The sequence below is a fragment of the Emys orbicularis genome, chromosome 2 (genome assembly GCF_028017835.1).
Source record: "Emys orbicularis isolate rEmyOrb1 chromosome 2, rEmyOrb1.hap1, whole genome shotgun sequence".
In the NCBI taxonomy this organism is placed as follows: Eukaryota; Metazoa; Chordata; order Testudines; family Emydidae; genus Emys; species Emys orbicularis.
In genome coordinates, this window is record NC_088684.1 from 138,937,991 (window position 1) to 138,952,717 (window position 14,727).

Sequence of the window (14,727 nt, forward strand, 5' to 3'; positions counted from 1 at the left end):
TAAAAATGATAAAAAGAAGAACATGAGCAGATCATCAAGTTCACTCTGCACTAGACATGTGACTGCTGAACCGATTCATTGCTAAATTGCATATGATGGAGCCAGATGAGGGGCGGGGACCTGATTTAATCTCATCCACACAGGTTTATTTAGATGGCAAGACCTTTGGGGCAGGGACCTTCTTTTAGTTATGTATGTGTTTATGCAGTGTCTAGCATAAACACATACATACATAGTGCTCTGATCCCTGAACAAGACCTCTAGGCTCCCGCTTTACAAAGAATAAGTAAAAGGTAAGTCTGGATTTACGAAAGAGGGACTCAGATCAGAATCTAGTCCCGTGTTTTTAGCTCAGGGTGAAATTCACCTCTACACATAACATAGGGACTGTCTACTGGGTCCAATCACTTTTCAATTTAATTCAGCTCTGTCATTGACAGTGGCCAATAGCAGCTGCTTCAGAGGAAGGTGCAAGAAACCCTGTCACAGAATATCCTATCCACAGGGAAAGTGTGTTCCCAAATCCCTATTAGTTAGGGATTGATTTTTGCCCTGAAGCATGAGGATTTATTTCCCTCCCAAGAATCTTAACGTGCTGTTCAATCCTAATTATTTTAACTCTGGGATGTTGTCATTACCCATATAAATGCAGAGTCATTTTTATTTGCACCCACTAAACTCTCCTGTCTCAATGAGTTCCAAAGGCTAAATGAAAATAAAGCGTTCCTGTTTCTCATTTTTAAAATCTGTGGCTTTTTGATTTCATTGAATGTTCCCCTGTTCTTGGGTCTTAAGTGAGGCCTAAGTGGTGCATTACTAGTGTACTGTCCCCCTGATCCAGGGAGTTATCCTTAACTGAGAACACTGAAAATGATGGACCAGATCCTCAACTGATGTACATTTTTCACCAGTTGAACATCTGGCTCAATATGTTAATGCCCTTTGGGCAAACTAGGTCATGAGAAAACTTAAATAGTCCATAATTATTTCACATTCTTTCAACTTTATTCCATAAACCACATGTCGTAATTAACATACAGGACTTGCTAAATCACATGCATGACAGTAAAGTAAAATCCTTCCAGATGTAGTAAGCAGAAGTGACAGATTTAGGCATAACAAGTATCAAAGGTGTAGCCGTGTTAGTCTGGATCTGTAAAAGCAGCAACGAGTCCTGTGGCACCTTACAGACTAACAGACGTATAGGAGCATGAGCTTTCGTGGATGAATACCCACTTCTTCGGATGCATGTAGTGGAAATTTCCAGGGGCAGGTATAAATATGCAAGCAAGAGTGAGTAAGGCTAGAGATAATGAGGTTAGTTCAATCAGGGAGGATGAGGCCCTCTTCCAGCAGTTGAAGTGTGAACACCAAGGGAGGAGAAACTGCTTTTGTAGTTGGCTAGCCATTCACAGTCTTTGTTTAATCCTGAGCTGATGGTGTCAAATTTGCAGATGAACTAAAGCTCAGCAGTTTCTCTTTGAAGTCTGGTCCTGACCAAAATCAGATATTAGGAATGGCAATATACAAAAACCTGTAGGAGAACACTTCAACCTTCCTGGACACACAATAGCAGATTTAAAGGTAGCCATCCTGCAGCAAAAAAACTTCAGGACCAGACTTCAAAGAGAAACTGCTGAGCTTCAGTTCATCTGCAAATTTGACACCATCAGCTCAGGATTAAACAAAGACTGTGAATGGCTAGCCAACTACAAAAGCAGTTTCTCCACCCTTGGTGTTCACACCTCAACTGCTGGAAGAGGGCCTCATCCTCCCTGACTGAACTAACCTCGTTATCTCTAGTCTTCCTCACTCTTGCTTGCATATTTATACCTGCCACTGGAAATTTCCACAACATGCATCCGAAGAAGTGGGTATTCACCCACGAAAGCTCATGCTCCTATACGTCTGTTAGTCTATAAGGTGCCACAGGACTCTTTGCTGCTTAGGCATAACAGAAGCTCATATTTTATTTATCCCTGAATAGGAGTGAATTTGTGTGCTAAACTGTAAATGATCAAATTAGGTGATTTCAAATACACCTCTGAACTCAAGTCTCAAAGAGTAGTTTCCATTTTCTAAGAAGCAATGGCTGCTGTTTTACCTACAGATATTTTCTATTCCTCGCTTTCTGAGTTTTGGGCACAATATGCATCCCAGCAGCTTTGCAGATATGATAAAAGATCATTTTCACCCTTCCCTGAAATGACTAATGGGTTCAGTCCATTCAGCATAGATAAAAATGAAAATAAATTGGATCAATGGAGTAGAAAAAGTGGAGTTTAACAATCAGATTAGTTAGCCTCAGGTATACAGAGGAGTCTTCCTTTTTAAAACAAACTAACTAACTAAGCTTCAATGGTAACATGTCCAAGAACTGTGCTACCTGAAAAGGTAGTTAATAGTTGTACTTGAAGGTATATAAAAAAATATAGTATAACCGGTTGGGGATTTTCAAAAGAGCCTAAGAGAGTTAGGAACTCAAATCTCATTGATTTCCAAGGGGAGTTGGGTCCTTTGAAGATTTCAACCTTTAAGATATTGAAACAAATCCATAGCTACCTAGGGATTTTACCATCACCATTATGGTGAACACCACAGCCAATGAAAACCTCATAAACAACAGCAGATCTGAGTTCTACGTGTACAGTGCCACTTCTCCTCATTCCCACCCTCACCTCAGCCCTTAAATGCAAGGAGAATCTCTATTAGTTGTTGTGAGTATAGAGACTATGACACACAATCCTGATTCCATCCATTAGAGAGACGCACTGCTGTACACACGTGTGCCAGTTCATTACTGTGTTATTATTGCAATCACTGTTAAATGCAAAACAGGACATAATAAAAAGACCTTTAGTTTCATATTGATCCCAGCACACTGTTCCCCAGAAAGGCAAAATTCCTATTAACTTCAGTAGGTATTTTGCCTAAGTAAGGACTGTAGAATCCATTATTAGAGATTGGTGTAGCTGTTCAAGTAAAATAAACATCATGAACCTCCTTTCACTTTCAGATCCAAACTCGAACCAAGCCTTCTCCTGAGGTTTAGATAGGATGTTTTTCTAAACAATGATTTTCAGTTCCCAGAGATCAGCTCTCTTCCAGCTGGGACTAGAAGCTAAAGACTAAGTGCCACAAGGAAGGCTATTCTTGGGATCAGAAGTAGGAGGAAGCAGAAATCCCACAAGAAACCCTGTTCTTGGAAGCTTTCCAGCCTAGCGTGGTTGACTCAAGAGGAGGTTTGACTAAGCTTCAGATAAGAATGCGAACTGACCTTAAGCTCAAAGCCTTTTGAGTTTCAGCTGTCAATACTTAGCATGGAGGTGATGGAAACAGACCACCAAGTGCCATCCTTACAGTTTAATATGTAATCCTGCAATCAGATCTGCTTTAGTCCATACTTAGTCACATGCCAAGAAATACAGTGATTTTTGGTTTTTTAAAGTTACAATATTGTAGTATTAATCTTGCAAAATGCCGAGTTGTTGGGGCTACCTGATGGCAGTATCGGGCCCCATGTCTCACAATCTGGTGCAGAAAATTTGAAAACAGATTGATCACTCTTTTTTTTTTTTTTAATTATTACTTGCTCTTCATGTAATGACAACCTATTTAGCCTTAGAAACCAATAGCTGACATTACAAAATGATCTTAGCCTAGGCAAATCAGGGGGAACAATCTTTTTCACCATATTGTTTTATACAAGATTATTTATATCACATTGGATTAGACGAGGGTTGGAGACCTGTGTTCCAATATGTATATGAATATCTTTACGAGTTTAAATTATTTCTATGAACCTAAATTATGCAAAGCCATCTTAAAAGCACTTTAAATGGCATGTTTCAAATGAGGTTCCTTTTACAGTGTGCCATGCTCCAGGATTCTCTACTGCCAGTCATATCTGCCTCCTACTGCTCTATTTATACTTACAGGGTGAAATCCTAGCTCCGTTGAAGTCAATGGCGAAATTCCCATTAATTTCAATTTCACCTTTCATAGCTAGAGCAGAGGGGGCTTCCTGGTCATAAACTTACTTTTATTTCTTTGTTGCTTAAAGACCTAGATGAGGCAAGGAGAGAGAGGTCTCAAAATAGGTACATCAGAACATTTTCCTCATCCCTGAGAATCAAGGGCTATTGACTTCAATGGGGGAGTTGGCACCAAGTAAGTATTATTGCATATAAAAACCACTGTCTGAAAGAGAGGAGTTGTTGGTCTCATCTTCCAAAAAAAAGTACAAGAGTGGCCGCCAGTACAAAATCAGTATTTATCAACCAGTGGCACCAAACTTTACCCCTGTACCTAAAATCCGAATTTAAGGCTTGATCCAACTCCCATGGAAGTCAATAGAGAGACTTCCACTGGCTTTAATGGGTGCAAGATTAGGCCTTTAATGTGGTGTGTGTGTGATATCTGCTGGCAAATATAGCCTTTTTAATGGCTTCCATCATATTTCTAGCAATAGCATTACACCACTGGAAAGTTCTGACTGATCAAGCCTGGGGTGTAATTGCCATCGATGCTGCCTTCTTTCAAATTATCATTCCCCTCACCCCATATAACGAAGTAAATTGTATTAATTTGCTTGTAATTAAACTAAGGTGGATAAGTAGACGCTTTCAACGCTACCATCTGTGGAACCAGAGTGTTTGTAATGGAGCTTTTTAAATTCATTATGAGAATAATTCAAATAGGAGTTTACACCTGCTATTGAGTGAGGCTTATTCCAGTTTTGCTTAATCAGTTTAATTCAAAAGCTGTGGTGACATTATCACCTTAAAAGAAAATTGCAGCCATTTTTGCTCAGCCTGGAAATCTGCAATTTCAAAAGGTTGGAAATGTTTGGCAACAAACTCGTGCTATTAAAAAAACCTGTTAAATGTAGGTCAGATTATGAATCATTTACTCTCTTTAGGGAGTAGTTCCTCACACGAGAAGTCTCACTGACTTCGATAGGACTACTCGGGTGAATAATTGTTCACCAGTGGGAATAAGGGATTCACAACCTGGCTTTTTATTTGAACAAAATTTTATGAATGATTGTAAAGGGGGTAGCATCAATGGGGCAGAACCTCAGCTGTATAAACTGTCATAGTTCCACTGAAACCAATACATCAGCTGAGGACCTTCCCCAGATCAGGCCCCTTCATGAATGGATGTCCTGTGGGATATACTGAATTAATTATTGTCAGTGATTTAGTAGTAGTAGTTTTGGATAAGATAATTTGTCAACACAACAGCAATGAATCCATTTTCTCCTGACTTTTTACAAAAAGGCCTATACAGGAGGTTAATGGAGTTTGGAAGGAAACCAACTTTTCTCCCCAGCCCATAATATATTCAGTGTTTAATCCAGTTCTTCCTCGTCAGTACATATTCAGCACTGCGAGCTCTCATGATTTTATTGTGAGTTTGTGTTTTTCTTCAAGCCCCAGCTCATGGAGTCATGTGATTTAATGAAAACCTCCACTTCCATTTTATAAGTAGGTAGAGTCCAGTTTCCTTGGCTGTGGAGAAAAGCCTGAAAATCTAAACTGATTGCACCCTAAAGGCTGAAAAACACAGAAAGCACATCAAGAAGAAGCCCAGTTGCTTTAAAAAAAAAAAGCCATGATTTTTAAGCCAATGTCATGATTTTGGGGGACTTGACTCATGAGCTTTGAATGCTTGGGATTGGCAATACTGCTTTTCTTTCTCTCTGTAGTTCCTTCCAGAGTTGCAATGGTACCACTCTGTGTTCCATGCCTCTGCTATACTGATTCAGGCCAGATGTCATACATTCACAGTCTCTCCCAAATTGGAGACATGCTCTTCAGATCTGCTCCTTCATTTCAACCCCCTCCAACCCTCGCCCCCGCTTTGGCAGCATGCCGGTAAGAATGCTGTACTTGCTGTAACTTAAAACAGTTATCAAAACTGCTATGTTCTTAAAAAAAGACTATTTCACCATTTCTAGAAGATACAAATCAAAATACTCCCTTTTGTAAATTAATCAGTCTCATGGCACAGGTAGGTAGTATGCTTTTATTAAGCAACATCTGTAATCTGCAATGAACATGCTCTCCTAAACATGATGCCTCACAGAGGTGGGTCCTGGTTTAGGGCTGGATCATGCCCTCTTCTTCTTTGTGTTGATCCTTGGCTGGTCTCATTGAAATCAATGGGTTACTAAAGGAGTGAGGCACAGCTCAACATGACTAAGAGCGGCAGAATCTGGTCCCTACTTAGGTAGCTTTTGTCCAGTGCTTGGGTAATAGGAAGCAGCACTGCACTACATGGTCACATAGAGTAAAAACAAGACAGCTGTCGTTTTAAAATTTGTTAGCAGGTCAAAGGAAACAAGAGGAGGAAGACCAGGGTTTACCTTGACTTGCTAACACGTGTTAAAAAACTACAGTGGCCTTGTCTTCACCAAGGTTCTTTCCTTACGTTAGTTACCACGTTAGCTAATGTGTAGTAAGAAGACATCTTTTGTTTCTAGTGAACAAAACGGCATGACTCCCCTTTGTACCATTCAGGCGGTGTCAACGGGACTTAAAATCGGTACACACTTTAAGGCCCTTTTACACTGCCAGCGTGATATAAATAGGACTTAATGGAAAGGAGAAACAGGCCCCTTGGTATTTAACCTTCATTAAAGCACCATACCATCACTGTACCGTAGGTTGCATGCTAGCTTGGTAGTTCTCCTTCCTTATTCTGCGAGGCTAACAGATACAAGCACTGTAGGATGAGCAGCATTTGTTCATCCCTTTATATTACCAAGAATTGCCCTAGATCGTATACCACTGCCAAATGGCAGCTATTACATTTGTTTGATATGTGAGCAAGCTTACTATAAATAATTGTTTACTAATTTTTTTAAACACAACAGAATGAGACAGACATAAGAAGTTATTGGCATTCATTTTCAACCTTGAAGTCACCTGCTCCATTAGCCCTGACTGCCTGTCTTATTTGTATACGCCATCTGACATTTCAACACTGATGAGCTGCTCACAGTCATGGAATTTGGCATGCACAGCTTATTTCCATTCAGGTCGGAAATGCAGAGCTGGTGCAATGCACAGTAACAGTTTTAAAGGAAGAGAAACAGTCAGGGCTGAATTTAGGGGCAGGCAACCCAGGAGACCAGGCTTGTGGTGCTGTTTTTGTTGTTAGCGACAACAGGGGAAATAGAATGTTTGAAGTAAAATATTTCAGGTATTCCGTATGTGGATATATTTTTCACTAACCTAGAATGTTCTGGACCTTTGTAGAATCTCATGGAATCTTCCACACTTTCTGATAACTACATTTTCCTTGAACCTCCTAGAATGTTGTCTGCCATGCCCCCGCGGGTATATAAGGGGCAGCGTGTCACTAGTCAGTCAGTGAAATATAAGAGAGCCCAGCTGCGATATTGTGAACCTTGTTTTATGGTGTAATTGTGAAAATGTACTTGTGTTTTAAGACTTGAAGAGAGTAAACAGCAACTAATAATGAACATATTTGATGAGATGCCAGAGATATCTATCAAACCCTTATCTATGCAAGACTATAAAAGTAATACTTCTTTTGCCATACTTAACACGTAATGTTTGATGACTTTCTAAGACTTCTGAAGCTTAGGCACATTAAAACATATATTCGATCAACAATGGCCGATGAAAGACTGACATTGCTGGCTATTTTACCACTTGAAAATGCCATTGGCCAATCTCTGGATCTCTGACACTGTGCTTCAGTTCGCGAGGGCAAAGGCAAAAAAAGCGACCTTTTGAACTAAAGGACTAGGGTTAACATTCTAAGGGCTTGTCTCCACTTACCGGGGGATCGACGTGCACTGGGGGTCGATTTAGGGGTCGACCGCTTATTGCTCTCCCGTCAACTCTGGTACTCCACTGGAACGAGAAGCATATGATAAGTTGATGGGAGAGTTTCTCCCATCAATCCAGCATGGTGTAGACACTGCAATAAGTCGACCTAAGGTACGTAAACTCCAGCTACATTATTCACGTAGCTGGAGTTGCGTACCTTAGGTCAACTTAGCCCCGTAGTGTAGCCCTGCCCTAAAGCAGTCACCTACTGTAACACTATTTAATACTGGTCCACCCAATGTTGGTGCACAGTTCAATTTCTTGTTCTTAGTACATTTCAGTTACAGCCTTTTTTTTTTAATTTTAAGAATGAGCTTAGAGGGAATGATTTTTTATTTGCTTCCATATGGCATGAATAAATACAGATTTACATATCTTAGTGTGCAAATTTATCATCTTATATGACAGGAATAAATCATGCAAATTGTGCACTGAAGTCATGAAATGGGCTATTTACATTGCACAAGTTCTCACTGAGCTAGAGTGAGTATGCATAAACGAGTGGGGAAATCACACCCCTAGCTCATTATGTAGATTTAATCTAAGAGACTGATGTGCCCAAATCCACACCCCTAACTCCCTTAGACTGTTTTGAAAATCTAATTATTGTTAGACCACTGGGGGTGTAGAAAGCATGTAGAGCTGGCCTAACTCTGCACCCACTGAAATCAATGGGGAACTTTTAGCAAGCAGTTACTTGGTGCACATGGACAGTTAGTGCACAGCCCGCCTGAGCGCTGTGGTATTACAACCCAGGTTGCCATGCACACAATCTAAACAAAAACAACAATTCCAAAAAAGTCAGTGAGATCAGAATTAGGCCCCATATCATTCCACAAACTCTCCTTCTTGAGAGAGAGAGATTTAAAAATAAAAGTTTGTTATATAATAATATTGTGGGGAATAATCCTCTTCTGAACAGACGAGGAGGGAATCCAGTGCTAATTTCTATTGTAACATGAATCTGCTACACAATTGAAACCTATAAACTGGGATTTAAATTATATTAATTCCAGTGTTTCACCTATATTAATAGTCCTTTTTATTTGATATATTTAAGAAAAAAGGATGATAAAATACATTGAGAGGAAAATAAGCTTTATGGAAACCAGCTAGTCTCCAGCACAGCTTTAATTGACTTAAGCAAAGTGGCTTCTACCACTTCGTTTTGTGAATGAATTCAGTCTAATAGATCTCAAGTAAACTTTTCAAAAGTGCCTACATCACTTTTGAAAATAGAGTATAAGAATTATCCCATTGACTTTGTCTTGGACTTAGGCTCTTAAATCCGTTAAGTCACTTCTGAAAATTCTACCCTGTACCACTGAGAAATGTTTTCAGGCTATTCAGACTAAATTTATTTTTGATTAATCTCATCCTATTACTCTTAGCTGTCTTCCCTGTGAAGCACCCTCAACAATTCTTTTCCTTTCATGGCATTTCCACACCTCAGAGGTTTATAAGCTGCTAACACATTTTCCCTCAGTGATTATCAACTGGAAGACTCTGTACAAACCTGATATATGCTGTCACAATGCACCAGAGACCATCTTCCCTGAAGCTGACTTTGCCCAGAAATTCACCAAGAATTTGAACCAGTCATGACCTGGACTTGGTCAAAATGGCAGTCTCATTCCATCCAAAGATGGCTGACTGTACCGGTTGTGAGTCTTATCAGTTGGATTATGTCCTACAAAGGCACACTTGAGATGATCCCAGGATTTTTTTTTAAAAGCTATTAAAAATACAATGCACATTCTTGTCCCCATGAAAAGGTCTTTCTCGCCATGATTAATTTGTAAAACAGCTGTGTTCTGACCATGCATCCTATCTGGCCTATTATGGTAATATGCATGGAACAGATTTGATTCAAGCATCTCACACCGAGGCCCTATAATCATAGACAGTACTGTGGATAAGCAGATGAACATGTTCTGTCCATGGGCTGCCCGAGGGAAATGAAATCTCTGTGGACGAACCATAAATCACCACTTGCAAACGGATCTTTAATCAGAACATTTGAACATACTGCAGGAGACGTAAAAATTCAACTGCTGTTTATGTAATCCCTTTAACCCCTTCCTTTGCTTTTCTGTTCATGGCAGTTGCATTCATAAGAGGGTGATCAGCATCCTCTAAGAGTGTAGCAATATTCACTTGGACAGGAGCTGTGCTGTTTCTTCTAACCTAGGGCTTGATCCTGGTAAGTGCTGAGCACTCTCAACCCACAGTGATTTCACTGGTATAGTGCACCAAGATACAAAACCAAAAGGTATTTAAGTTCCTAACTTCCATTCATTTCACTGCAAGTTAGTAGCCTAAACATGTTTGTGGATCTGGTTCCTAGAAACTAAGGGCCAAGAATTTATTGAGTTCCACTGGGAGTTTTCCCATTGACTTTGAAGGAACTGGCCTGGTGCATCACTCTTGCAACAAGCTTGAACTCTGCCAGTTCAAGAAGTGGGAATGGATTCCTTCTTGTTTAACGTTGAATGGTGTTCTTATTCCAGTAGGATAACTGATGTGTCTTCTTTGTAACAATCTTTATACCCAGTGATCATACATAACAGGGCATGGATAAAGACCTGCTTTTCGGGGGTTGCCAATTGCAAAAAAAACTTGGTCATAACTCCTGAACTCACGCTAAAGTTCCTGGTTTTATGTAGAACTGTTTAAAAATTAGATTTTTTAAAATTTCATTTGAAAAGAAAAATTGTTTAATTTTAAAGTGTTGACTCAAAATGGGATTTTTTTATGTAGACTCACCATTTTTCAATGGAAATTACTTTTGGGTAAAAAAAAAAAAATGTCCAGCAACTAGTTTTAAGTTTTACAAAAACCTCCAAACTCAGGTGAAGTTCACTGTAGGTTTCCTAGATTTTCTGGCAAGTCAGAGTCCAATCCCCAAGTGAGTTATGGCTTCAGGAGGAAACTATGCACAACTCAATGGAGGTTTATGTGGTTACCTGGGCCAGGCTCTAGGGATAATGGTGGATGCAGCTACTCAAGATACAGAGGACAACTCAAATAGTGAAAAACCGCATATGCAGAAAAATAATCAGAAGAAGGGGAAGAAATTTGTATGCAGCACAAGGATATGAAGCGCTCAAGCCCCAACTCTATGGTGAGAGCAGTGACAATTCCCTTCTGACAACTTGGGTTCAAGTCCTCGTTTAAGTCACAAACGACAATGAGTTTGGTTGGCTCAACCTATGTCCCTAATGGAGAATAGTCCACACTGCAAACCCACCACACAATGTAATATGAGCAGCCACCAACAATTGCACAGCCTTAGAAACCATTTTGCGCTCTGAGCAGTTCTTCCTCAACTCTTGAGGAAAACAAATTCTCCAGAGAGGCCATGGAACTGCGGTGCTGTTGCTCATTATAGACCCGATTCAAAGACTACTGGTGTCAATGGGGTCTTCACTGATATCCATGGGCTTTGCATCACGCCCTCTGCAGCTGCTTCTCTGGCTTCAAGTATGGAACACGTCCCTGCATCACATTGCCAATTTATAGAGGTGAAACAGCTTGTGTACCCTTTTCTCTCCAGCCTGTCCTCAAGTCATCTCTGCACAGTTGCACACAGGGGACTTGCATCAGGAATGCTGTCCAGTACCCACTGTGACCTTTCCAAGAGAAGTCATACAAGAGATGGCATAATTTTCCTCTGTAAGCAGCTGGGATAGACCAAGGGAGAAAGCTAACCTGTCTTTAAAGAGTTTAGTAGCTTGGTTACTTTGCTCTCTGATCTAGCAAAATATTTAGGTCCTGATTCAGCAAGGGACTGGCTTGAGACTATGGAACAAACTCCCCCAGGAACTAAGGACCATCACAAACCTCACCACCACCTGCTACAAATGGCAGGCACATTTCTTTGACCTTGCCTTCTCTAACATATGCATATAACAACGTGTGTGTGTATAATTTTATTTTAAAAAATAGCACTCCACTGTCCATATTTCTCCCCTGGGGAGAGGATGAGAGAACAAATGTGTGATAGAAGATAATCATGTTGCTTAATGCATGAATGGAAGACGCTCAGATACTACAGTGATGAGCATAGTATAAGAACCTATACTGAATAGAGGGCACTTAAACACATGCCTAACTTTAAGCATACGAGTAGCCCCATTAACTTCACCAAAGGCTGCCTTAGAGTAGGCACATGCTTAAGCAACTTGCTGAATTGGGTCCTTAAACCAGTCCTTAAATTTAAGGCCCACTGAAGTGTTTAAATACCTTGCCAGATTGAGGCCTCAAATGCTTTATATCTAACTATTAAAAAAAAAAAAATCCTGAAAGCACAGTCCATATTATTGAATAATGACATGCATTTCCACTTATGAAGTATGTGGAAGAGCTAATTGTATTTATTTCTTTTCAGGCTGTTGTCTTGAAAAACAGATTTTCACACACCAAAATACACAAATTAAAACAAAACAAAAACACCTTTGTTACAATATCAAGGCATTTCACTTTAAATTTCTTCTCAGTATTAAAGTTTCCCAACATGTTATACTCCTAAAATAGGGTTGATAATGGAATGCCAACATAATCTTAATTACAACAGCAGAAACTCCCCCATTTTAATGGGGCCCCTCCCTCCCTGCTACCCTCCTCCCCACATTGCAATATGTATTAAGTAACACCTCAGTGAGACAGCATTATGCAGAAGAGCTGTCACTGCAAAGTATTTTATTGTGCTTTGCCTGATTATGCTAATTCTATCTCTACCAAGCCACTTTGCTTTCATTCTCTCTCCCACTCCATGCTTCTCTTTGCAGTCAGCAAAGGGTTGTTGTTTTTTTTTAAATCAGGAACGTGAAAGCAGTTATGAAATAGAACATATTAAATGGAACATTTGTGAGCGCTTTTCTTTCACACAGCATTCTGTATATTGCAGTAACATGGCTACAGTAAGTGGCAGATTCACCTTACAAGCGATCTTTCTGCTTTTATTTTTAAATGGTCTCAACATTCTTTGTGAGTGAAGACCCTGAATACTACATTAAGGGCCAGATTTTCAGAGTCCAGAAGCCTAAGGCTATTTACCATTCTGTATGTCATTTGAGTGCACAGTTAGGCCCCGATCTTGCAATTGTATCTTTATTTGCATCCACACAGAGCCTCAGTGATTTCAAAAGGGCTCAAGGCAAACATAAAAATCTAAGTGCAGGATTTTGGGCCTTAATATGATTTCACCCCCAAACCTGGTATTTGCATATGCAAGTAACTGAGGTGGGCATCTACATGTCCCGTTCTACACGCAAACACCCAAATGAATGCACGTTTGTAGTAACCACATGCACAAATGTAGGTGAGCGATTGCACACAGGTTCACATGGAAACAAGGCTCCTTTTCTTCAAAAAAGTTAGCCCTATTTCTCCATGAAGACCCATATTACTCAGGGCTGACTCTTCCTTAAGCACTGTCAGAGATAACTAGAGGAGAGGGTCAGAAAGCTGATGTACATGATGACTGGTTGGGAAAATAAATAGAAATGGTTACAAAACTAGGTACATATTTTCAAAAGCTGATTTTGGATGTGTTAATTTTCAGATCCCCAATCTGACACATCTTGGGCCTGATTTTCAGAAGAGGCTACTGTGATGACTCACAGAGACTCCCTTGGGACTGTCACCTGACGTGCTGAAATTACCTCTGAGCCCGTTTTCCCTGCCAGCTTGGGACTCCAGAACCCTGCCTTGTTGAGCCACACATGCTAGCCTGCTGCAAACACAGACCCAGGGTCTGAACCACACCCCCAAAGCTGCAGGCTTTAACTGAAAACCACTCAGCAGGTTACCTATCTCCAGGACCCAGACACCCAGTTCTCAATGGGATCCAAACCCCAAATAAATCTGTTTTACTCTCTATAAAGCATATACAGGATAAATTCATAAATTGTCCACCCTCTATAACACTGATAGAATTTAGGTCCACGATGAACCTCAAAACAGACTGGATTTTTGAGATTTGTTGCCATCTATGCAACTATGCAAAAAACCATGGCAACAATATTCAAAAATCCAGTCTGTTTTGAGGTTCAGCATGGACATAGCTCTAATCGTATTCCCAGTCTCAAGCTAAATTAACATTGATATGGTTGAACACTGGGGAAGTTCACTTTCAGTACACAGTCTTAATTAAAGAGGGGCCTAAGGCATTTCAGATATCAAGGTGATGAGCGTAGTATAAATACCTAGATTAGATGGGGACCGAGATACTGAAACTCTCCAATGAAATTCAGGCATGTTCCAATCTATTGTTTTAGTTTGACTCATTGTAGAGCTAGATAATTTGATTCTGTATTCTGAACCCCTCAAAATTTAGGGGTGCTTGCACTGATTTCTCCCTCTTTCCCTTCCATTTAGAGACATCACTGGGCCAGATAAGATGAGATAAGCTTAATACAAGAGTCCAGGAGAGGCAAATGAGGCCTCTCTGATTCCCAGGCTGAATTTATACCTGACCCTGACCATTGGGGAAATTCAGAGCACTTTAGAGGCTGCTCTAACTGAACGGGCTATACTCTCTGTGAGACTACATGCCAGTTGTGAATAGCTGTATCACAGATATACTCCTCCCACCTACACTAGTGTGTGAGGAGAGGGCAGCTGTTATAGGAGCCAGCAATGACTCTCTGAGCCAGCAGGTAGCTCCTCCGTGTTGGCAGAATTCTTAGCTGGATAATCAGGGTCAGTTTCGGTGGGTGGCACAAAGTGGCCTGAACAGGAGGAAATAATCTGCAATCCCTATGGTTAGGTTTGAATGTATATGGCTGAGTTTTCTGTCTCTTTATTTAATACTTTTATTCTCAGCATATAACACTTTTTCCCACTCCCCGCCCCGAGG

At 40.3% G+C, this 14,727-nt stretch overlaps 1 protein-coding gene across 1 annotated transcript in view; it reads right to left on the bottom strand.

Moving 5' to 3' along the window:
- LRRTM4 (leucine rich repeat transmembrane neuronal 4) overlaps positions 1-14,727 on the bottom strand; it is a 420,203-nt gene that overhangs the window by 329,971 nt on the left and 75,505 nt on the right. The window contains exon 2 of the mRNA XM_065398352.1: positions 7,815-7,889. Coding sequence (XP_065254424.1) covers positions 7,815-7,889 — 75 coding nt within the window. The remainder of the gene's footprint in view (positions 1-7,814; positions 7,890-14,727) is intronic.